Source organism: Dipodomys spectabilis, unplaced genomic scaffold, assembly GCF_019054845.1.
Source record: "Dipodomys spectabilis isolate Male_0828 unplaced genomic scaffold, ASM1905484v1 ptg000069l, whole genome shotgun sequence".
In the NCBI taxonomy this organism is placed as follows: Eukaryota; Metazoa; Chordata; class Mammalia; order Rodentia; family Heteromyidae; genus Dipodomys; species Dipodomys spectabilis.
Window position 1 is genome coordinate 23,738,912 of NW_024870746.1, and position 26,669 is coordinate 23,765,580.

Sequence of the window (26,669 nt, forward strand, 5' to 3'; positions counted from 1 at the left end):
TTAAAGCTGAAATAAGTCTGGTGTCATAGCTCATGCCTGTAATCCTAGCTACTCAGGGGGCTGAGATCTACGGATCACAGTTGAAAACTAGTGTGGGCAGCAAAGCCCATGAGACTCTTATCCCCAATTAAACACTGGAAGTAGAGATGCCCTACTGCTTAAGCCAGTAGGGCACCAGCCTTGAGCAAGAAAGCTCAGGGACAGAGCCAGAGTTTAAGTTCAAGCATGCGTGCACGTTTTCCAGTTCTCTTGCAAAGCTACACTGTAAAAGTTTACTATCTCAAGTAAGCAACAACCTCCTCCAAGCTGCTGCTTAAGGTAAAAACTAAGTGTTCCCTTCCTTCCCTCTTCCTTTTTGCTGGCTTAGTTATTTCTCTCTTTCTCTGCAAAAGCTGATACTGTCAAGCCATAAAAGCATGGCACTCAGATCCAGGTTTTATGTTGGCACTCACTCTGAACTAAGCAAGAGCATGGAAGAAATATGGGAAAAGAGCCAATGGAAGTAGTCTCTGGGCTATGGAGAATATCCGCTCATTTGATCATATCCTATAACCAAATAGTGAACACATTTCTGATGGAAATTACAGGCAGCTCTGACCTGAATGATGGGAATTTGGTCCAAGAGTTACCCAAAAGAAGAAACACCACTTTGCAAAACATCACTTAATAAACTTGAACCCAGACCCTAATCCAGAAATTGGCGGTGAAGTGTGTGTCTTCTGAATAAGATTAGTAGATTAATAATACTGTATCATGTTAATTCCCTGATTTGGACAATTGTACCATGTTCTATGAGATTTTGGCATTTGGAGATTCTGAACTAAGGCCACAAAAGGAATTTTTATACTGTTTCTGCAACCTTTAAGTGTGAACAAGGCAGCTGTTCTGATTCTTAGAAGAATGGCCCAGAGATTACAAAGATATTTTGCTAATCTAGGGAAAAGGGTTCTTCTTCCTGTGTCAGATTGTTTTCCAGCACTTAAATATATAGCACAAAATTTACACTCTGATATTTCTGACTCAGAATAGAGCTGGGTGTCTCTTAAAGATTACTCTTCAGTGAGCTGCACAGAAACTTCTGTTATACCTTTCTAATATCTCTCATATTTTAGCATCCCAGTAACCTTCCTTAGGGCAAATCTGTCATTGGTCCTTTCTTGGTAAAGCCTATTTCAAGTTTCAATTAAGAAGTATCTTTAGATTCCTAAAATTACTTGGCAAAGGATGAAGAGAAATAAGGTATTTACATAGTCTCAAAGTATCTTCCCAAGATATTTATTAAAGTGAGAGGGAGAAAAGTAGCAACTTCATAGCAAGGAAACCTGAAGATGCCTACCTTAAACAAACAATGAAAAATGTTTATTACCAATAGGCTGAAGCCCTAGCCAGTGCCTCTGCTGTATCTAATATACTAAGAAAATTTACATCACTTCTATGGAGTTTGCCCAACACTTCTGAACTTAACTCTAATCACAAGGAGTTATCAGACAAATCAAAATTGGCAGATCAACTATTAAGTAACTGACCAGCAGATAAAAAAATGTCAAAATCATGAAAGACAAAAGAAGACTGTCAGACATAAAAGGAGACTAAGAAGATAGTTCACTTGAACACAATGTGAAATCCTGACCTGGACTTGAACCACACCTTCACCCAGAAATTGGTCATGAGTGGGGTTAGTGCCATTTGAGTAAGGCTAGTAGGTTAATAGTATTGTGTCAAGTTTGTACCATGTTGTATCAGGTTTTAACATTTAGAGAATCTGAGTTAAAGGTACCCAGGGATTTTTGTACTATTTTTGAAATCTTTAAGTTTCAAACCATTTTGAAACAAAATTGGAACATAATATTACAGATATTTCAACTTCACTGGCTTCAAAGTATGAAGTGTGGCAAAGCCTTACCCACCTCATTCATTCCCCTGTGAGGGCCCTGTGCTCAGCTGTCCTCACCCTACCACCTATAGTTCTAGAATTCTGGCATGCTCTTCATTCCTCCCCCCTTCTCCCCACCGTTTCTTCCTTTCTTCTCCCAGGAATCCCTATGCTCCCCTCCTCCCTATTACCACACTTCATAAGACACAGTAAGGCAAACCTCACCTCACACCTTCCTCCACCAAAGGATCCATAACTCTATAGCCTTTGCTAATTTGCATGTTTGTTTGTCTCAGGCTCTCAAGTCAGGAGCCCCATCACACTACTTCATATTTTCAGCACATGGCAGTAAGCCACACAGAAGCAGAACTCAGTTAACTCTTTACTGAGTGAACATACCATCTACACACAGAGCTATCATAATACCTGACATGTGTACAGTATTTAATAGTGTGGCAAACATTTTCACTGGAATCCCATCACTGAAGAATTCCAGGAAGAAAGCCAGGTGATGGTGGCTCACATCTGTAATCCTAGCAACTCAGGAGGCTGAGATCTGAGGATAGTGATTCAAAGCCAGCCTGGGCAGGAAAGTCTGTGAGACTCCTAATTCCAATTAGCATCAGAAACCCAGAAGTGGTCTGGTGGCTTGAAGTGGTAGAGGACTAGTCTTGAACAAAAGAGCTCAAGGACAGTGCCCAAGCCCTGAATTAAAGTCTCACGACCAACCTCCTCCCCCCCAAAAAAAATTCAAGGAGAAAAAGGGGGTGGGGTAGAATTTCAAGGAAGAAGCTTTGGAAGATTAACCCAAATCCTTTTTTTTCCCCTTTGGGTCCGGTTGTGCGGCCTGAACTCTGGGCCTGGGCGCTGTCCCTCAGCTCTTCAGCTCAAGGCTAGCGTTCTACCACTTGAGCCACAGCGCCACTTCTGGTTTTTTCTTTTTGCTTATGTGGTGCTGAGGAATCAAACCCAGGGCCCCATGCATGCAAGGCAAGCGCTCTACCCTGAGCCACCTTCCCAGCCCCTCCCCAAATCCTTTTTTACAAGTTAGAAAACCAAATCCTAGACTGGTTACAAATTTGAGTCTCACGGTCCCAGTTATTGGTTAGGGTAAGACCTGCATTCTGGTATCAGTATCTTTAGATACCAACATGCCAGCAGGCTGAACTGGCTAGACTTGGGGTGGTGCTTGGGAAAAGCATTTAGTAAACACTTGCTAAAAACAAATTGTATCACCAGGGAGCAGCATTTCAATTACCTATTTCGTTTAGGCTGAGTTTGAACAAGGTGTGACTCCAAGCCTAGCCTAAGACACATCAGCATCTCAGAAGAAATATGCAGGCCTGATTTCCAAGCTAAGGGATCTCCTACCCAGAGAGCATAGGAGCCAGCTTTCCTCCCAAGTGGGTAGGAGGAAGAGGTAAAGACTGAATAGCCTTGAGCTATGCGGTATCAGGCCAGAGGCAACAAACTCACATTACATCTCTACAACTAACTAGGGGAGGAAGCCCATCCAAGTGTCAGAAATCATCTGCTCTGATTACAACACCCTTTTTAATCTTCCTAGCCCAAGAGGGGATATGCACTGATAACTTTAATAATGCCAGCAGGTTCAATTAATTTCCATTCCCATTCTTTCTATACCATTGTTGAAGGGGATTGGAAGGACAGAATTAAGCTCTACTGGCTTCAACCTACAGCTCTAACACTGACTGCTCAGCACTCAGCAAGGAAAACCTTCACTTGTTTCATAAGAAGGTCCCAATGCTGCTCTAAGGGGGTTTGTAAGACCTCCAAGGCCTTGGGGTCTATAAGATTACTCTTATAGATGAGCAACAATGACTATGAAATTACATTTTAAAAAACTCAGGCAGGAATTGATATCGGATATGAAGATTTAATCAAAATGATACTGAAATGTTTTGTTTCAAAGATTAAATTAGATTCCATTGGTCAACATTTTTCAGTTAATGGATAGCTGTTAAAAATTTTTTTCCTTCTTCTTTTTTTTTTTTTCTCCCGGTCATGTGGCTTGAATTCAAGGTCTGAGTGCCACCCCTGAGCTTTTTCCCTCAAGGCTTGCTCTCTATCACTTTAAGCTACAGTGCCACTTCTGGTTTTCTGGTGGTTAACTAGAGAGAACTCTCTCAGGGACCTCTCAGCCCACGTTGGCTTGGAACCATGAATGATCCTCAGATCTCAGCCTCCTAAGTTAGCTAGGATTACAGGAATGTGCTACTAGTGTTTATGACATTTGACATTATGGCATTTGAGCTTAGGGCCTTACATTTACTAGGTAGACACTCTACCAATGAGTCACACCTCCAGTTCTTTTCTGCATTCATTACTTTAAGATAGAGTCACTCTTCCTGCAAGGGCACACACCTGTACTGTGATCTTATGTTTTACTTCCCACCGTAACTGTCATGATAGACATGTAGCTTCCTGCTCACTTCTTCCCTTTAGATAGTCTTTTGGCCTATTGTTTCCACGTCTGGAACTATGATCCTCTAAATCTCAGTCTCTCATGTAACTAGCATGGCAGGCACAAACCACGGCAATTCAGCTACTGGGTTTTGTTTTTGTTTGTGGGGGCGCCTGGGATGACTTCATACTCAGAACATCCCAATCTCAGCCACACAAGAAGTTAGGATTACAAGCATCAGCCATCAGTACCAGCTTATCAAGATTTTTTTTTAAGCTAAAAACAGTCAACCAGGAAAGTATATTTTGATTTATGTAACATTTCTCTTCTGAAGCAGTTTCCTATCTTTTGCCAGTATTATCCTCAAATGATTTCCAGGAGGCAAAAGGGATATGAAGTACACTTTCTGTTCAGTTTATACCTGGGCACTGGTAGCTATCTGCGAAGGTGAAGTTCTTGTTCAAGGCTCAGAAGAAGGTAATGCTAGGTTGGAAGAGAATTTTTTTAAACTATCTCATGCTTACACTATTATGTTCCATCTTATATTAGCTGAAAAAACAAAATAAAACAAAATAAATAAAGAGTGCTCAAAATTATAGAGGTTTTGCTCAGGGCACCATGGTTTCCAAGGATCCCAAACTCAATCCAAGGACATTTTCTTGAGTACCATTCTTCCCAGATCCTCATAGTTCTCATCAGTGAGCAAGCTTCTCATTTCAGTTCTGTGAGACAGATTATTCACATTTGCCTTATGATCATTTATTTATTTTTCTTAGTTGTACACAGGGTTTATCATGATATTTCCATCAATGCATATATTTCAAGCATATTCATGCACTCTATTACTTTCTTATTCATATACCCCCCTTTTAAAATTTTATGTGCTTCATTATACCATTTTAAGACATGCACATAATTTACTTTGAGCCTTTTGTCCATTTTAATTTGTTCTAGCCTCTTTGCTAGCTCTTCAAAATCTCTCCAGGCTTCAATTGCCCTTTAGTCTGAATATTTATTTTTCTGGCTTCACCTTTTACTTGTATGTAATTAATTTTCAAATCTTCCTTCCAGCTCTTCTGACTAATATCTCCCTTTCCTATGTCTACAATTGAACTTAGAAGACCTAAGGTTTGATCCTGTCCTAAATGAACAAAGGCAGGTCACTTTCTTTAGCTCTCAGATTCTTCACCAACTACTGGATTATAATCAATGGCTTCCCTACCTAATAGGCTTCCCTCCTTAATACTGAGCAAGTCCAACTTAAAACTGTTCAAGACAAAATGCTGGGGATCACCTTTGACTACCTTTTCCCATGTGACACATTCAAGTCAGCAGAAGATCCTATTGCTCTGTCTTCAAAATGTGAACACTTCTCAAACTTTCCATAGCTACCTCCTGGTTCCAATCCACTATAACCTCTGGCCTGAACTACTTACAGAGACTTCCTTCTTGCTTTCACCTTGCTTCTCCTTCAGGCTTTTTAACACAGAAGCCAGAATAATCATTTCAGCAGGAGCCCAGAGTGTGGGATTCTTTGTTCCACTGTTTGCCTCTAATTGTACCCAAGGCTTCTGCTGTTGTCCCAGTCCCCAACTCCTCTCATACCATTCTTTCTCATGCCTACCCAGCACCCATTCTCTTTTTCTGTATCTCTAACCAGATAAGCCCATTCCCTTCTCATAAACTTAGCACCACTATCTCTTTACCCCACTTTATTTTATTTTATCTTATTTTATTTATTTATTTATTCTTTTGGGTCTGGTCGTGGGGCCTGACCTCTGGGCCTGGGCACTGTCCCTCAGCTCTTCAGCTCAAGGCTAGCGCTCTACCACTTGAGTCACAGCGCCACTTCCAGCTTTTTTCTTTTTGCTTATGTGGTGCTGAGGAATTGAACCCAGGGCCTCATGCATGCAAGGCAAGCGCTCTACCACTGAGCCACCTTCCCAGCCCCCCATTTTATTTTATCATCATGGGACATGTATTTTCTGATTTATTTTTACAGTGTCTGTTTCTCCTAGAATACAAGCTCCAAGCAGGCAAGGATTTTTGTTAGTTGCTCAAAGCTAGGAGTGTTGTTCAAGTGGTGGTTCACCTACCTAGAAAGTATGAGGCCATGAGTTCAAACCTTAGTACTGCCAAAAGAAAAACAACAACAACAAAACACCAAGAAGTTATTTGTTCAATGCTTTTCTCCAGTTCCTAATCCAGTGCATGGAAAATAGGTGCTACACACATAAATAATTGTTGAATGACTAAGTGAATCTCCATTCCTCCCATTGCCTATCAAGCTCTGTCTAGTGTCTTGCTTTGTCTCATAGTAAATCTCATTCTTTCAGTTCCCCTTGCCATTATCCAAGAACTAGTTTCCATTATCGCCTTCAAATACTGTAGCAGAAAATGTGTTTTTCAAGATTCCATTGTCCTAGCTAAGCATGGCCAATGTCTCTTTGATGATCACACTCCCTAAGCTGACATTCAGAGCACTTTCCATGTAGGCTCCAAGGTCTTCCCAAGAAGTTGCTGCATTGCTCCCTAACATTCAACCTCTGTGAAGTCAGACTGGGCTAATGGGTGGCATCTCTAATGGGGACAATGCAGCAAGAAAGGAAGCTGGTATCAGATGATTTGGAAACATTCAACACATATTTCCATAAGATAAGAAATGGATAGATAATTGAGAATCCTGGAAAAAGGTAATTAAGAGAACATTAGCCCAATTCCTTCCCCTCTGTGAGGAGCCTGACTCACCTCTCATGAATCTGTTTCTTTTCCAAGCTCCCATCGACAACTAATTACCTATCCCACTCATTAAATTGCTCTCTTAAGTTGTAACTTAAAGAGTCTGTGGCCTGACTACCCAACAGAGATGTAAAGAATCTAAGATCTTGAACCATGTTTTCAACTTGTTCTACAGTCCTTTTATAGTGCCAGATTGGATATTGACCAATTACAGACAGTCAAATAATACTATTAAACTGAACTGAATGAACTGGTAGCGGTTACTTGTGCTCTGTATTTAAAGAAGGTATTCTTCAAGGAGTTCTTAAGGGTCAAGCAGACTATGCAATTTTCCTTGCCTGAAAACTCAAAGGCTCAGAAAGGCCAATGACTCATAGGGTAACAAAAAGAAAAATGCCTTTTTTTTTTTATTAAACTCTCCACCCTCAAAATGAATATCAATAGGAAAACAAGGTCATGGGAAGAGGCAAGGCAGGAAAGGATGGGATGCTTATGTGGGCAGAAGGCTTGGATTATCTTGGCTTTGGAGGAGAGATGCTTAAAGCTAGAGGGTGATCTCCCAGTTTGTCTTTATTATTTTTTTTTCTTACCCTATGTGATAACACACTGCTAAAAAAGATTAGCTTAGAGATGTAAAGACTACTCCAGCTGGGAGAAGGTACAATGCACACACTCTTCCAGGGGAACAGAATCAGATGCCATCTGGCTTAACAGTTTTACAGAGCAACTTCCTTCCAGGTTTTACTGATTTCTTATGGCAGTCTAGGCAGGAAGAGGAAGGCTATGAGTAATTTTCATCCCTGTAAAGATGAGGAAAATGACAGAAAGAACTGTATTGAGCTAGCTAGGACTCAAGCTCAGAGTCAACTCTGAGATTTAAATTTACAGCTAAGTTCAAAGACAATGAGGAAGACAGAAGAGGAAGAAAGACATAGGAGAACCTTTTTCCCTTGCTGCATATGAGGTCTGCGGACTCCCTTCTCTGCCCCTCTTCCCTACCCATCCCCCCTGCCTCCCCCCCACAAGCAGGCCCTGTGCAGACACCTTCCTACCACTTGGCTAAGTTTCCGCCCAGTATCTGTTACCTAGGTAACTGGCACACCTGGAAGCAGTCACCTCCCCCTCCTGCTAGGTTACATCCTGGCCACTTCTGGCCAGCCTCCCATCTGGCCATAGGAAGGTCCCAGGCCCTGAGGTCACATCCAAATCCAATGTGGCCACACCTTTCCCCAACCTGGCCACACCTTTTCCTGTCCTTAGCCTAGATAAGTCCTGCTCTGAGAGTGGGTCTCCCCTTTCCACCACGCATCTCCACCATGCCTGGTGGGGGGAGCAGTTCGGTAAATAAACTTCTTTTCTTGCCTGAATACCACGTGGTGTTCTCTTCATGGGCTACCTAATGAAACATATCTACTTAATATGCCTTACACCACATATTAAATAGAAATAGCATATTGCCAAATGAAAGCAGAGGCCATCTGTGGAGTCACCCTATAAATAAGTGACTCACAAGAAGTTCAAGGAGATTTTTGGATTGCTTCTACATGTAAAGAAATGTGGTCCAAGGCAGAGTCATGTCAAGAAAGACAAAGATGCATAACCAAGCTATGGGATAGTGGGGAGATAAGGCTCTGTATCTATATAGTTATAAAAAGCTATGTTTTCTTTTTTTTTTATTGTAAAGATACTATACAGAGGGTTACAGTTACATGAGTGAGGTAATGAGTACACTTCCTCTTGAACATTGTTACCCCTCGTGTTTTCTTTTTTAAAATGTGTTATTAGCCATATTTAAAAAACATATTTAAGATGTTATAACATGGAAAATGCTTATTAAAACATTAAATGAACAGTAGCAAAATTTAATACACATACAATTCATCTTCATTTTCTTAAGAATATGCATAGAAAAAAATGAAAGGAAGCATATTAAAATGTTTATAAAACAATTGCACATTTTCTTTTTCTCTGTTTACAGTGTTTTGAAAAAATAACGTTAGTCTTATAATTGAAAGAATTCTAGGCTACTAAGTTTGTGTTCTCTCAAATGAAAGGAAAAGAATATATGGTTTTTCAAAGCCAAAATTTTAGCACAGGCAATTAAAAATTAACCAATAACTACAAGTTTCATTTTAAATAGACTCCTATAATTTGTGGGGCACAGGGGAGAAAAGACAAAGATAAAATCAACCAACCCTAAGGGCTCAGATTAGAAACAAAGAAAGGTTGGATCCAGCAGAAAAACTATAAGATCAGAAAAAGTTCAGTTTTGTAAGAAGATGAAAAATAGAAAAGCCTGAAGATACTATCTCAAAAGCAGAAGCAGTTAAGTTTTGTTCTCATTTTAAAATAAAAATCATGCTCAGACAGGCAGGGAAAAAATTCAAAGGAGAACTCTTGACAAAGATAAATTGGAGAATCAAAAGAAGCCAATCCTGCAAGAAGGGAGCAGAAATCGAAGGTGTGGGCTTGCTCAGAACACGCTGAGCAAAAAGCAGAATCAGAGCTGCACAAGGGAAACACTTGGCTGACAGAAGCATGGACATGTATGGCTGAGGATTCCCAAGCCATTACAATTCTTTGCATAAGCACTGGCTCTGCAGCTTCCCAGAATGATGGCCACCTTCTTGAACCCAGGTAGCAGGGCATGGTGGTGTGAAGAGATGATTCAGAGGAAGCTACCTGCCCAGGCTGCAATCTCAGTTCCCCCATCAACCAGCTGTACAATCTTCAATGAATTGCTTAACCTTCTGCCCATGTCTTTATCTGTGAATGGGATGAAAAGCCAGGACTCAACTCAAAGGGCTGTTGTGGCATATGCTAACACATGAAAAGCACTTAGCGTAGTCCCTGAGCTTGGCTAGCATTTATTTAATATTTGTTATTAAAATAGCTATCTACTCTTTTTTAATGTGGTTGCAAACCCTAGAGAGATGGTGAAATAAGTTGTCTTGAATCATAAATTGCTGTTTAAAGTATCAGATGAATGACTGAACTGTCACACAATAGTGGTATGGTGGCTTTATGCATAACACCTTACAATCAACTTTTGTTCCAAGTGAAAATATTTTTCCTCTCATTTTAAGTAAAAGTCACACTAGGAGAGGCTTGATACTGACTCTGTTCAGAGCAGGTCATTGACAGCATCTGTATTTGTCAGTTAGGAAAATATCATGTGTTTCCTGGTATGATGCAACATAAAATACCTGATACCATCAACAGTATGCAGTCTCAATTAGAATCCATCTTGGCCTTTAGGACTGGCTTCCAATTTGCAGGAAATACAGGATACAGGCAGAAGTTAAGCAATACCATGATTAAGAAATCAGACAAATCTACACTTTGTAAGACAAACTTGTCTAGTCTCTTCAACAAATCAGTATTACTACAAAAAACACCAAACAAACAAAAAACCCCAGCAGTGAATTAAAGGACATATAAAACTAGCATCCAATGTCTTAGACAAAACAATTATGAAGAACATTTTGTGGAAAATGAGAGAAATGTTTAAACGGAGTAGGTATTAGATGAGATGAAAATGTACTGAAACACGAAAGTGTTCTTAACTAGAACAGATTAAAAATGAATATAGTCAGTACAATGTTTTGTTTGTTTGGTAGTAGGGTTTGAACACAGCTTCATGCTTGCTAGAAAGGCACTCCACTACTTGAGCCAGGCTTCTAGCCCTCTTTGCTCTGGTTATTTTTAAAGTAGGGTCTCGGGTTTTTTCTACAGGGGCTTGAACAAAAGTCTTCCTGTTTGTGCTTCCCACCATAGCTAGGGTGATAGGCATGAAAAAAATATCACACCCAGCTTTTTCTGTTGAGATGGGGTTTCTTGAACATTTTTGCTCACATTGGCCTGAAACCATAATCCTCTTGATGTTGGCCTCCCTTATTGCTGGGATGGTGGGTATGTACCACTGTTCCCAGCCACCACAATACTGCAAAGTTCTTTTTGTTGTTGTTGTTAGTTGTGGGGCTTGAACTGTGGGCCTAGGCGTTGTCCCTGAGCTCTTCAGCTCAAGGTGACTACTCTACCACTAGAGCCACAGTGCAACTTCCTGTTTTCTGAGTGGTTTATTGGAGATAAGAGTCTCACAGACTTTCTTGCCCAGGCTGGCTTTGAACTGGATTCTCAGATCTCAGCCTCCTAAATAGCTAGGATTATAGGTGTGAGCCACCAGCACCTGGCTTGCATAGCTCTTTTTGTTTGTTTTTAAGTGAAAGTGATAGTAATGTTTCTTAGGAAAGGATTATACTTTAATAAACTGAAAACGGAGCCATCTCTAGGGTAAGAATGACTATAATATAGTTTTTAGTTGGATTTTTCTTTCTGTATTTTCTACCATGTACAAATACTATAATTTTTTTAAAATCATTCATAAGATTAGATAGAAAAGAGGGAGAAAAGAGAAAGGTAAAGACAGAAAGGGAGAGGGAGACAGGGAAAGGGAAAGGTCTAGAGTGAGCAAAAGAGCTGGTTTTAAATTCATTACCCTGAACGCCAGTATTGTGATCAGGTCCAGCAATGTAACTTAGCAACAAGTAGTTTCTAAAGACACCACTGATGCATCCTGAAACACCAGGTGGTAGGATGACATACAGGAAAGTGCACAGGCATTCAAATTTCTGTATCATTTCTTCTTGTTCTTACAAGAGTAACACTGTGAATTTTAACTTCTTACATATACACTAGAAAGAAGTAACTTTCTAATACAGTGCCCATAGCGGCATTATACATAAGAGTCTCAAGCCAGAAATTTACCCAAATGTTGGGATCAACCGACTGACTAAAATTGAAAGTCTCCTGTCTTGTAAGTCCTCAAACCCAGGCAAACTGGAATAAGTGACTGTCTTATCTTAGGTGTTGCCCACTGCACAGGAGACCAAATTTGGAGTTGAAAGTCTACCAAGTTAGATAAGTATCTTGAACTTTCCATGGAAACCCAAGAAAAACCAAGCTTTAATTATATAGACTTAAGTATATGATGTCCTGGGACATAGGTACTTACTGTTCTAAGACAGAAAACCAAGTACCCATAAGTTCAAGGTGAATATCTCTCACATAATCGCCTTCTAGAACAAAATTTAACACCCTTCAGAGGGCAATAAGCATACCAACAATCTCTATAGGATCACCTATGACAGCCAATAAGCATAAAAAATTAGTAAACACGGAAAGAGCAAAGGAAAATGAAAGGACAAAGCCAAGAAATAACAAAAAAATGACATGTTTAATTTATTGAAAGTATAAGATTCCACTTATAGTAAAGAAGAGGAGCCGGGAACAGACATACTTCTATTGTGCTAGGAATAATAACTAAAAATGGGCAATTTGTAAAAATTCACTGAGCTATATGTTTTATAATATGTATCCTTTAAGTGTTACCACTTTAGCCAAAAGTTAATGGGGGACAACTTGAAAAAATAGATGAACATATTGGAGCAAAATATACATGTAGGGCCAACTACACTGAAACTACACTGGATGGCATGAAAAGTTTGTTTTTGTTTTGTTTTGTTTTTTTGGGTCCAGTCATGGGGCCTGAACTCTGGGTCTGGGTGGGTGCTGTCCCTCAGCTCTTCAGCTCAAGGCTAGCGCTCTACCACTTGAGCCACAGCACCACTTCTGGCTTTTTTCTTTTTGCTTATGTGGTGCTGAGGAATCGAACCCAGGGCCTCATGCATGCAAGGCAAGTGCTCTACCACTGACTGAGCCACCTTCCCAGCCCCATGGCATGAAAAGTTTTTAATAGTATTATTATTATCATCCTACCACAGAAAGTTTGGGAAGATCTAAATGGACTTAAGCTTCCTGGGGGAACATCTTCCTTCAGCACTTAGCATAATCATGCATTTGCAGTATTCACCAGTGTGCTCACTAACTGCATGATTTTCTAATTTAGGCTAATATACACATACAAGGTTGCATTTAGAAACTTGTTTTCTGTCTACTGCAATTCTACATCTTTTTGCTTTTCATTAGCCTTCTTTGGACTCTCTTGCTCATCCTTTGGTTTACAAAAATCAAATTATTGCCTTGTCTTGAACACTCAGAACCTAGCACCTTGAGCTCTTGCAAACAAGGCACCCAGACATCTAAGAGCTGAAAACACCAAAAAGGCAAACATATAAGACTAACCCAAGCAGAAGACTATGGACATCTTTGATGCACACTTTCCCTTTGAGCTGCATCTTCCAAAGTCCAAAAAAAGCCCCGACCACCCAGGGAGATGCCTCCTGGGAGAGCAGAAGATGCTGCTGACCCAGTGTCACAGACACCAAAGTGAACACCATGAGCAGCACTAGCTGCAAGCTCCCCTCTGTGTTGGCTTTGGCAGCAAACCTGACACCCTTTATCAGCAGACATACCTTTGAAGTAGCTGGCAGCTTTCCATCCCCTACTCAAATAAGCTCAGCTTCACATCCCATTCTTTCCTCCAAAGACGATCTCTTCATCAGATATGGGAGAATAAAGCTCAATTAATCAGAACAGATTTTTTTTTGCTACCAACAAGATAAAGTGGCCAAGTAGAGCAGCTGCCTGCAACGCAGCAGGCAATGCTGCTAGCAACATTGAAAGGCAGAGGAGATTCAAGCAGTCCCAGGTACTGAGTTCAGGGAGGGAAGAGCCTATGGCAGATAGGAAAGAGATGGAGGGCTGAATCATGCATCCAGCCTCACCCAGTGACATCTCCAGAGATTTTTTTGTTTTTGTTTTTTTGAAAATTGTTTTCTCTTTAGTCCAATCAACAGTATAGTCATCCATCAGTGTCCATGGGGAATTGGTTACAGCACCCCAGAGGACACTAAAATCCAAAGATGTCAAGTCTCTTCCATAAAATGGAAAAACATCTGCATATAATCTATACATATCCTCCTATACACAACTATCTCTGGGTATTTATAGTGTCAAATACAATGTAACTGTTATCTAAAATTTTATCATATTATGTTATTTAGGAAATAGTAATAAGAAAAACAACTATTCATATTCAGTACAGATGCAAATTTCTCCAAATATGTTTGATCTGCAATTGTCTGACTCTACAATATGGAACCTGTGGATACAGAAGGCCAAGTGTGTCCATGGGAGACACTGAGCTATGCTACATGCTAGCTCAATTCTTTTTCTTGATGACAGTGACCACAGGACAGGCCTCATGACATCGTCCTCTCTCTGCACATATGCCCAGCAGCTCGACTCAAAGACTCCAGTGCAAAGCCTATCCCAATCCAAAGGAGATGAACAGGAAGCATGCAATGCTTTTAATTTTAACTCTACGTCCTGCTCCTTTAAACTGCCATTTCCTTGGTGCCAAAGGAAATGTGACTGGCAACTCTCATTTGACTGGTTACTAATGGTGAAAAGATCATTTAACCATCTGAGAGACCTGGACAAAAAAGTCTGAATGAGGTCTTATATTTCTTCCCCAGCATTCTATCTCAAGTCTTCACTTCCTACATGTGAAGGAGGCCAGATTTTCCCCTTCATTCCTCTCGATCACTCTTCAAGAACAATTCAGTAAACCACAATGGGATGCCTAGAGAAACTGGCCTGGCTGCTTCAAGGCTGTGGGCTGCAAGGGCAGACATGGCTCTCATATACACAGGACCTTTAGACTTCCTCAGCTCTTCACTTTCCTCAAGATGAAAAAGTATCTGAAGAGGTAGTTTCTTCACCCTGGCTCTAGGCAATAATCCCCCAGATCTTACAGCAGAGACTGCCTTGCTATTACACTGGGGTAGAGCCTTATCTTTCAAGGCAGCTTTATTGAGCCATAATTAACATACAACCTAATATACACATTTTAAGTGTACAGTATAAGTAACAAATGGTGTACAGTATAAGTAACAAATGTACTCCATCCTTATACAGAACATTTTCATAACCCTTCAAGTTCCTTTATGTCTTTTGAAAGCAACCCTTCATCCCCACTCTGGCCTGAGGCAATAACTGATCAGTTTTTTTCATGGATCTAGATAAGATTTGCCTTTTCTAAAGTTTCACATAAATAAAAATATACAGTATGTACTCATTGTTCTTGGCTCTTTATTTTTCTTCTCAACATAATCCTTTTTGGAATTGAGTTATATTGTATCTCTCCACATTTCCTTCCTTCCTTCCCTTTTTTCTCCTTTCTTTCTTTCTTTCTTTCTCTTACAGAATAGCATATATGAATGTACCACAATATGTTTTTCCATTCATCTGCTGACGGATATTTGGGTTGTTTCCAGTTGGAGCTATTATGAACCAAGTATTAGTTTCCTAAGGCAGCTGTGACAAATTACAGCAAACTTGGTGGCTTAAAATAACATACATTTATTCTCTAATAGTTCTGGAGGTCAGAACCCCAAAACTAATGTCAGTGAACTTCAATCAAGGTTTCATCAGGTCAGCTCTCAAGAAGAATCTGTGTCCTTGTCTTTCCTAGCATCTAGACAAGCCCCTGACAGAACATCCTCTCTCTATGACTCTGCTTCCATCACATGGCCTGCCTCTTTTATCTGTATTCTACCCCCTCCCCTCTCTCTCTCTCTCTCTCTCTCTCTCTCTCTCTCTCTCTCACACACACACACCTGTGATTGCACTGAGGGCCCTCATGGACAATCAGGTACAATGTCCTATCACAAGATCCTCAAATGAATCTTTTTTAAAAAATTTTTTATGTTTTTTTATTGTGAAAATATTGTACAGAGGGGTTACAATTACATGAGCAAGATAATGAGTACATTTCTTATCAAGCATTGTAGCCTCCTCCTTTGTTTCCCCTTCCCATCCCATCCTCCCCCTGCCCCTCCCCACCCAGCCCTCCTCCCCCCTACACCAAAGTTGTAAAGTTCGTTTTCCACATAACAACTTGTATGTCTCATTGTTGCAATGGGTCCATTTGTATCCCTATTTAAAGGATTTGTTTTTCCCTTCACCCTACAAAGTCTCCCAAATCTATATAAATATTTGAAGGTTCCCAGGATTAGACATGACATCTTCTGGGAGAGGGGTGGTCTTATTCACCACAAAAGTGGTTTTGAACATCTAGTACAACTCTTTGTGAGGACATAAACTCTTATTTCTTGGGAAAATACCAAGAAGCACCTGGAACTCCTGGGTCGGATGGTAGGTACCTGTTTAACTTCATAAGTAGCTGCCAAACTATTTTCTAAAATGGTCTTAGCACCTTACATTTACTGATGTTTTTGAGGCACAGTCTTGCCATGTGGGCTGGCCTCAACCTGAAGTTCTTCCTGCCTCAGCCTCTTGAGAGCTTGGATAGCAGGTCATGCTCTACCACATTCAGCTTCCAATTCACACTCTTAGCAACTTAAGAGTTCTATCCATCCCTACTAATATTAGTCATTTTAATTTTAACCACTTTGGCAGATTTTTAATATGGCTCATTATTTTAATTTGCTTATCCCAATGATTAATGATATTGAATATATTTTCATATGCTGACTGGCCAATTGTATATTGTTATTAGTGTTCCCCAAAATGTTTGCCTGTTTTAAATATTTGGGATAGCATGTCTCAGTAGTGTTGAGTTCTCAAAGTTCTTTATTGTACATTCTAATACAAGTCTGTCAGATATATGTTGCTGTGGTTGGATATACTCCCTAAAGTCCATGTGTTGGAAATTTAGTCCTGAGAGATGGGACCTTACGAGGTGATTAGATGGTAGTAGGTTAGTTTATTTCAGAGTGGGTTCTTAATAAGGGGGTAAATTTGGCTCTTGTTCTCTTTCTGTCCTCTCTCTATCACTCATGTTGTGTTCTCAGCCTTATTATGATGCAGTAAGAAGGACTGAGGGAAGCCAGATGGAAGCCCCTTGACCCTGGGCTTTTTGGTCTCTAGAACTTGTAAGAAATAAACCTCCATTCTTTATAAATTACTCAGTGTTGGCTATTCAAGTAACAGCAGCCCCAAATGGACTAAGACAGATGTATTGCAAATATTTTCTCCTAGCCTGTGGCTTGTTTTTCATTTTCTTAACAATGTCTTTCCAAGAATAAAAGTCCATGACTTGATGAAGTCCAATTTGTCTTTATTTTTTTCTTTTATAGTTCATGCTTTTTATATCTATTCAAAGTCACCAAGATTTTTTTTTTTAATCTAACCAAGTAACTTTCTTTCTCCCCACTTTCCCCAAGTAACTTTCACACACCGGCCACACTGACAACTACAGGTCTATGGGGATTCTGACCTCGCTTTCTCAGTTTAACCTGAGTTTAGGACAGACACTTTAAAGCATACTAAGGTAGAGCAGGAGCACAGGTAACTGGAGCACTATAAAAACAAGGGTGCAATTGAGAGCCTTCAAACTGTCTGAATTGATTGGCTTCCAAGCTCAAGTGTGAGCTGCTGTCAAGGGCTAGAAAGAGTGAGCTAAAAAAGCAAAGCCAGAGGAACTGTTAATGTGTTCCCGCTAAGTGAAGGCAGGAAAAGAGGAGGATTGTTCGCTCCAAGGTGGGAAACAACACATCCAAGTTTATTTCTGTCTGAACAGATCAAGTGGGAAAAATTATTTTTGTTTTTGGTGGGACTCTTTAGGACATCATGGAGATGGGAGTCAGACTTGGCAGTGTTTGGTCACCGTGTTTGAAGCCACCACATTAAACAAATGAAGGTGGCAGCAATAATATTTGCCTAAACCTTAGTTCCAACAGGGGTCAGACAGACGGAGCTTTCATTACACGAAAGGAGATGGCAGGAGCTGCAAATGGGCTCAAGTTTCCCCAGAGTCCTAGACAAAGTAGGTCTGTTTTCAAGCTGTGGACAGGAGGCCACTTTTCTCCAGATGGTATATTTAGCTAAAGGAATCTCCGACACGGCTTCATGCAAAATGTAAAATATGTCCCAGCAGACATAACCACAAACCAGAGAGCTAACGGGGAGCATCCCTTCAGGGAGTCCAGTAGCATAGAAGGGCCAATTGTGCAGCCATCCTGACATCCCTAAATTAGTTGAATTAGCTGCTAGCCAGATTTTTGGCCAGTTTTCACATTTAATGAGTCTTTGTTTCCCTCTTACTAGAGATTCTGCCTCTAGGGAGAAAAACATGCTGCTCTATTTCACTCCAACTCCTAGTGGCTTCATTCCAACATCAGGTAGGAGAAACAATCTAACGCTGATGTCTAAGCACTTCCTCACCTTAGGGAGGTTCATGTGCAAAAGAAAATGTGAGGTCAATTCTATACTCAGGGAAAGTTCTGGAGTCAATGGAAGAATGTAAGAAATCTGGTAAACCTCTTCCCTGTACACCACACCTAGGGCCTCATAACAGTGCATGAAGATGGAAACGCTGTATTCTAGAACCAGATGACTGGGATTTTTTGAAAAATGCTTTTGAAAGTATGTTTACTTGATATATAAACATATAAATGAGACATCATCCTCTGATCTCACCTAGTAGAAAACAAGCATAAACCCAAGTCTATGGGGAGGACAGAGACGCTGGCCCTAAGTTAGCAAGTGGGATGGTGTGATCCTATGAGTCCCCTCCCCAGTCAGAGGGCTGAAGCCCCTGCTCCTGGACCTAAAACAAACATATGCCATAGACAAAGGTCAGGTTGATACATCAACGTAATACTACTGACAGATCTTCTGTCTCTACTCTTCCTCAGGGGCAAGGAGATCTGTCTTCCATACACAGACCGCCCTTCCATTCTTGTCAATGAAGGTCAAGGTGATAGTGGCACAGTACCCTCTAGCCAAGACTTCAACCACCTTCAGGTATCAGATCAGTAAATACCTCAGACATTGCCATTTACTATGTAACTTACCACCTTGATCTACTTCTACCACTGCAGGAGCAAGTGTAAAAGCCCCTCCAGTGACATCAGCAAACTTTATCTAAGGTGATCTTACAAGGGAGATTCTGACACCAATAGGTTTGTTCTGAGGTTGTAAGGCAGCAGACAGCCTTATGCTCCTCCATTTTAGGGCTGGCTGCCCCATTGGGTCTACTTGCTCCACTGGGTATACAGATTATTCATGGATACTCAGCAAGAGCATGACTGGATGAACTCTGTTTGCTGATGTAAATTCCCACTGCTTCTCTTACAAGTTTCACCCTTTCTCCCTTCATTAAGGGCTATAAGATTGGTGGCCACTCTATCCTGGGCAAGGCCTACACCAATCTTGATGCCTTATCAATTGTTAATTGAAAAGTTTCTTCACTGTTGAGCATCCTTGTCTGCTCAGTGCCACTGACACTGGTGGTATCTGACTGCTCCTCCATGATCCAGCATGGGTCCCCTCATCCCACTTACCCGTCGGTTCCCCTACCGTGCCACCATCAGCTCCATACCAGCTGTAGCTACAGCCTCAGGACTTCTTGACCTAGTGGTCCTCAGCACCTTCTGGCATATTTTTCCCTCCACCTCTCCTTTCCCCAGTCCCTGTATTTTTTTTTTTTTTTTTATTGTAAAGCTACTATACAGAGGGTTACAGTTACATGAGTGAGGTTATGAGTACACTTCCTCTTGAACATTGTTACCCCCTCCATTGTTTTCCCCCTACCATCCCCTCCCTCCCTCCCTTCCCCGAGGTTCTTTTTTTTTTTTTTTTTTTTGATTGTGATTAAATGATTACATAATTTCAAAGTCACAAGTTCATTCTAACTTCCCTGGAGCAAATTGTCTACCACAGTCTGTAATATATAACAGTGTTCACATGTTATATACCATATTTGTGATCAGCAGCATGGGGATATTTAGTAGTGGTTCAACCAGATGAGCGGGAGTTCTTTGTTTCTTAAGTCCTGTTAGTTTTATCGTATCACCTAACCTTTTGGATTTAGCATCCACTTATCAGGGAGACCATGTACCGTTTGTCTCTTCGTTCTTGGCTTACCTCGCTCAACATGATTCCTTCTAGCTCCATCCATTTCCCTGCAAATGCCATTATTTTGTCATTTCTAATGGCTGCATAATATTCCATTGTGTATAGATACCACAATTTTTGGATCCATTCATCTGTGGTGGGGCATCTAGGTTGTTTCCATATCCTGGCTATTGCGAACAGAGTCCCTGTATTTTTAAAGAAATATTTTGAGTGGAACATCAAACTAAACTGGACAAGAATAGCCAGGAGAACAGCACAGTAAGTCTCCTGACTTACTCCTGTAACATTAGCTACTAAGGGAGCATGGACTGGGAGGACCACTTTTTAAGGCCAGGCTGGGGAAAAAGTTCAAGACTCCACCTCAACTAATATCTGGTCATAGTGGTACACAATTATCATCCTACCTATGAGAAGCTAAGCTTGGGAAGATTATGGTTCTGTGCTAGCCTGGCAGTACAGTTCATGAGACTCCATCTCAACAGAAGTTGGGCACAGTGGTATGCACCTCTCATCCCAGCTACAACAGGAAGCATGAAATAGGAGAATCAAGGTCCAGATGCAGTTTGGGGTAAAAAGTGAGACCCTATATCAAAACAACCAGAAAGAGCTGGAGGTGTGGTCCAGTAATAGACCACCTGCCTAACCAGCACGAAGCCTTTAGTCCAAACCTCAGTACTGCCAAAAAAAAAAAAAAAATAGTAACTAACTTACAGAAATATTCTAAGGACGAAAGAAGCAAATGTATACAAAATGCTAACTACAATATGTGGATTCAAACTGGCAAAAGTTTTGCCAGTGAATTTCATCGAGTAAAATTAACCAAGGGCACAGGCTTCCAGAATGAAGCCAGAAAAACAGCTTTGCTGAAGCCATGTTGCTAGAAATAGGAATGTTCCTTCTATTGCTAGACCTAAATTTACTGGTAAAACAAAGGCCTATCTTTTTTATAGTTTTGGATTCCAATTTGGCAACACTGGGTTGCTGGTCATTATAGATACACTTGTAAAACAATAAAGACTAATCTTTATTGCTCAAGAAATGATGTCTTCACCTGTTTGGTGAGCCCTTGCCACACCCACACCTTGCTTTTGTTTGTCCTTACCTCTGGGACTGGAAGTGACCTATCAAAACTTGCCCAATGTTAACAACCCAAAGGAAATTCATGGTACAAGAAGTCCTTGTCATCACAGAATTGTCAGACATTGGATTTTAGAAGACACCTTCAAGACCACAGAACTCAAACATTTTTTTTTTTTTTTAATTTTAGGGAATTGGACACATAAAGAAGTCCAAGGTTTTAAGATGAAGGTCTCAGGGGTCATGGAAGACCTAGGTCCATGAAAAAGGCTTCAGCTCTGATAGTACAAAACAAACCCCAGGAAGCTTCATATCACTGACAGTGTGGCCAGGCACACTCCGTAGTTTTCTTACCGAAATGTTCTATCTGAACTTGTGAGAGTCTAATTTTTCATATGAATATATTCTCAACCAAAGATTGAAAACTTGGAATGTGCAAAAATCTTCCCTTGCCTATTACTAGAAAGCAGAATAGCTCTCACCCAGCCAAAAGAGAATGAATCTTTTCTGATCTACCAGCCAGCTTCTTCTACTTTAAGAATTCTTTGAGTATATTTGGTCCAAGGGAAAGAAAAGAGATTATTCACACTGTGGAACAGAAAGCATTAACCATTCAACCATCTAATGCACATCTCTAAACAAGTATATCTTAACTGAAGCAGTTATAAAGATCAAGAGAAAGACCTATAATCTTAATGATATACTACAAATAACTCACAGTTATAATGTTGAGAGAAATCCCCAAACAATGTATATTTTATGATTCTACTTACACAAAGTAAGAAACTAAGCAAAACTAATCTCTTCTGTTAAATCAAGACAGTGCTTATTCTTCAGATATGAGGTGACTAGGTAGGAGTGCATGGGGAGGAGGTCTGGAGTAGTGAAGCGTTCCCCTTTTTTTCAAAGAATTGTTTTAATTTTTAGGTATTTTTTGTTATTATAAAGGTGATGCACAGAGAGGTTGCAGTTTCACAAGTCAGGTAATAAGTACATTTCTTTTTTGTCACCCCTTCCCTAGCTCTCTAAAGTGTTTCTTGATCTAGGAGTTAGTTATATGGGCATGCTCACTTTGTGAGGATGCATCAATCTATAAATGTCTGTCTACTTTTCTCCAATGAAATGTAATATTCACAGAGGGATTTTTCCTTCTGGAGGTGACAGGGCCCATTCCTCCTGTGTGTGTTATGTACTTAGCCTCAGGTGAAATGTGTTTGAGCACTGGAGGAGCCAGGTATATTCATGGCTTTGATAGCTGGCTGCCATTACCACAGACAGCTCTGAGAGGTAGAGAGGCTAGACAGTCAATAGCTTGCCCCTTTCCTTTCTACCCTAAGGCTGGGAGAAAAGGAAATTGAGAGACTGTGAAATCAAGCCAGGTAAAACTCTCTCCTGAGAACTATTTTCTCAGATGAAAGAGGAAACTTTCACAGTCTTGTTGGTTGTCTAGGTCACACAGAAGAGCTGAAGTGGTAATCACTTATGGTCGAGATTTTACCTGAACATGTTTTAATTTTAGTCACACTCACACATCACCAAGTATTGCAGGATAGTTCAGCTTAGTGACAAGCAAGCTAGAGCAGATGCTGAAAACCATGGAGACAGTGAAGAATATCCTCAAACCTAAATGAAGAATGGCCCTGGCCACAGTACAGCTGGGCCACTAAAAATAGCCAGCAAGCTCTAAAAGGAGTTGTCTTTCTCTTCTTCTCTTCTTTCTCAGTACCCTGTCTCTAATACATAGGAAAAGCCCACTTACGGATGCTGTTACAGCCTAAGTCAGTCTTTTCAGGGTAGTAAACAGAAGAAACTGGGTATTAGTTCCCAATGCTGTGAAATCTGAAAAACTTTGTAATGTTAATGACTGGGAAACTGGTCAAGACTTCTAGCCATTGATGACAACCTTGATTATCAATCTTTTTTCTTGTACTGCCTAACCTCAAACTGTAAAACTAGGTTTTGTTTTGTCAGCTGGAAACTGATGAATTCAAAATAGCCCTACAGATCTTCTTTCTACCTGTGACTTGTGGGAAAGCTTACTTAGCTTCTAGGAAGGTTTTTTGAGGGGGCTGTTAAGAGACTGAATGTTAGGAACAGTATCCTCTATACAATGGTTAGGGCCTTTGCCACCATTTATAACCAAACCTCATGAATAAATGACTCTATTGAGGGCAAAAGAAAAGATGTTTCCAAGAGTCTGGTTCTACCACTAAAGGAAAGGTGATTTTGGAAGAAATCCTCCAACGTTGTCACATTTGGAAGAAATCCTCCAAGGCTGTCACATTTAATTTTTAGTTTTTCCTTGGGCAAATTGCTCAATCTACATCCGAGGAACTGGGATAACAACTAGCTTCAGAAGCACCAAGGGACCCAGAACAAAGATAAGTCACAGTAAGAATAACAAAATTCCTAAATCCACCTTGGCCAAGTTCTGGAAACAGAAGCATACAAGGATTCACTAAGTGGACTAGAAGAGAAAACATGAAACAACACTGATGGTTCCTGGATACCAAGAGGGCCACAAATCACTTGAGGAGGCCACCAAGACACAGTCATTATTATTACACACAGATTATTCAAGATTGTGCCAGTTTGGGGTTGTGACTTGCAAATGGCTATCTTTTCAGGGCTACTTTTAATTCAGTTCAGAAAGAAAGAAAAGAATGCTAATTCAAATATTGTTTTCCTGTGGGTACATGGAAGAGAATGGTCAGTAGGCAAGAAGATATTCCTTCTCTTATTTACTCGACTGTCATTGTTCCACCCAAGAAACTCTGTGATAAAGAATATCCACATACCTTTTTGAAGAGTCTTCCTGAGTCCTCACTGACTTGGACAAATCGAGGAATTATATTATTCAGGTAGATGTCACTCAAGGTAGTGTGGTCTCTGCTCTCCCGCTTCACCTGGTTTAAGAGGAGATTCCAACAGTTGACTGGAGAAAGAACATTCTGATCCTTCCTGTAAAGAAACAGCAAGGAAAAAACCCTTAATGTTGGTAAGCAGCAAGGGCCAACATCTACAACTATAGCCCATGTCACAAAATCATAGCAATTACCGCAGAATCAGAAATAAAGTTATCTTTCCTGAAGCCTGAGATTACTTCTCTTATTTTCTAAAATTCAGTGGACCAAAAAAGGGGGAAGGTGTGAGGAAAAAAATAGAATAATAGTAAAGAGAGGGAGGAAAATGGAAGAAGGAAGGTGAGGTAGGAGAAGCTATGACATTTGCTGAATATCTACTGTGTCTTAGGAAGTTGGTGAAAACTTTAAATGTATTATTTCATTGAAGCTCCCTCATTTTATTATAAGGAAGAATTACCATTTATGGAGTAGAAAACTGAAACTCACAGGGGAGTCATAGAAAAAGTCAAGAAGTCACTGAAACTCATAGAAGTCTAGACCAACAGTTCTACACTGCCAGACTAGAACAAATGTGGGCTGTCTGACTCCAAAGTCCATAGTCTCTAGGGTTTGGAACAAAAGTTAGAGATTTTATCTAAAGACAAAAATCACTAAAGCACTGTAGACTAAAACCCCACAAATTTATCCACTATAGGATTCCACGAAGGCAATGTTTGTTGAGAGAGAGAGAGAGAGAGAGAGAGAGGGGGGGGGGAAGAGAGAAAGAAAGAAAGAAAGAAAGAAAGAAAGAAAGAAAGAAAGAAAGAAAGAAAGAAAGAAAGAAAGAAAGAAAGAAAGAAAGAAAGAAAGAGAAAGGAAGGAAGGAAGGAAGGAAGGAAGGAAGGAAGGAAGGAAGGAAGGAAGGAAGGAAGGAAGGAAGGAAGGAAGGAAGGAAGGGAAAATAAAGGAGGGAGGGAGGAGAAAGAAAAGTCACAGAAAACTCTTAGGAATACATCTAAGGAAGCTTTGATTTCATTACTGAGCCATGATATGTGTCTCATATAACCAAGAGCACAGCCACATCTGAACAGACATATTCCTGAACATCTACAGCTTGAGTAGAAACACAAGTGCTAATGTTAGATGCTCACATCAAATGATAATGAGTTCCCAAGGACTTTTCATCTACTCCATTCACAGTACTAATTTAAGCAACTCCAAGTTTTGCACCTGGAAGTTGAATTTCTTTAAACAGCAGAGAAAACAGGAAATAGGATTCATTTGTGGTCCTGTTTATCAATGGATATAATGTACTTGGCATAGGCTAGGCCCTTTACATGTGCTGTTTTCCTTAACCCCATGACTACTGATGAGATGGGTACAATTAATCATACTTGAAAAATGAGAAAAGATGGAGTGAAGAACAGGTTCAACACACAGCCAGCAAGTGACAATGCTGGAATTCCAAACCAAAGCTGTAACAGCAGAGTACTCTTAACCATGGAGAAGAATCACACTGTATGCATGGCATGTATGCATCCCTCTCCTCTCCTTTTCCTCCAGGTCACTCTCAGTGCAAAGGAGAAAGAGAGAGACAGAGACAGAGACAGAGAGACAGAGAGACAGAGAAAGAGATAGAGAGAGACAGAGAGAGACAGAGAGAGACAGAGAGAGAGAGAAGAGCGAGGTGAGGGACCATTGAGAGGGAATTGGTTCTTGAGACAGCACTGCTTCAACCAGGGCTGGTGAGTGCCAGGCACTTGTTATCTGTAAATCTGGGAGTTCAACTTAGAAGCTCTCGATTCTGTAGTAGTAACTAATCACATTACACCTACCTGCACTTCAGAACACACCAGAACAGCAAATCAAAGACTTGTTTAACCAAATGTTAAGAAGTTGCTTCAAACCAATGAATGTTAAAAGTACATATTGTTTTCAGCCTGCCATTTCAAACCCCTATCCCAGGCTTTGCATGTCTTCTTCTTTGTACAAAAGAATGGGTTTTATTATATTTTCACACATGCACAGAACATAACTTTGATCATATCTAACCCACACATACACTTACTACTCTCACTCCCCTCAACCCCTCCAAACCAGGAACAACATGCTTTGTAGCAATATAAAATTGTTAACACTACCTGTCAACCACAACATTATATCTATTACCTTTCTAGGGAAATTAAGATTTCCATAGAAATTTAAAACTATGCCCAGGAAAGAGCAAGAGATATACAAATTAATTCATTCCTTTCAAAATGTTTAGCATTGAAAAAAATAGTAAATAGGAAATAATTCAAAATGGTGAGGGAACTAAGCATGTATACTCAATGATATATGACATTTCCACAAGGGAACTCTCAACATGATTCCAATCCATTTTAGTTATAAAAAATCAAATTTACATTCTTTAACAAGAGATATTCCATGTCCTCAATAAGCATAAATGTGCCAGGCCATTAAATTTGCTTTCTTAAAGGGCAGGTTTGGGCTGGAGTTATCACTCATGGCAGGTCATTTGTTTACCATGTACAAAGCCCTGGGTTCAATTCCCAGCATTAAAAAATAAAATAATTTTTTTTTCTTTTGGAAAATGGTAAGTCTCACAAGATCTTACATTTACAATTGATTCCAATCTGCTTCTTATGGGAAAGCATGGGCTCTTGGGTCAGTGCTGGGTTCATAGTAGACCATGGTTGTCCAGTGAAAATCAACTGTATCACCATGTCATCAATTATTGCAATGCTTATTATAAATATTAGTAATTAGCTAATTAATAGTTACAAAGGGGTATGGGAATAGCTTCTAGGAAATGTCAATAATTCAATAATAAAACTTATAAGTATCTAAATCAATTTAAAACTAT

At 40.2% G+C, this 26,669-nt stretch overlaps 1 protein-coding gene across 4 annotated transcripts in view; it reads right to left on the minus strand.

Annotated features, from left to right (window-relative positions):
- The window catches only part of Srgap2 (SLIT-ROBO Rho GTPase activating protein 2), a 244,921-nt gene that overhangs the window by 93,192 nt on the left and 125,060 nt on the right, over positions 1-26,669 (minus strand). For all 4 annotated transcript variants that reach the window (XM_042681373.1, XM_042681374.1, XM_042681375.1 and 1 more), the window contains exon 4: positions 23,759-23,921. In XM_042681373.1, coding sequence (XP_042537307.1) covers positions 23,759-23,921 — 163 coding nt within the window. The remainder of the gene's footprint in view (positions 1-23,758; positions 23,922-26,669) is intronic.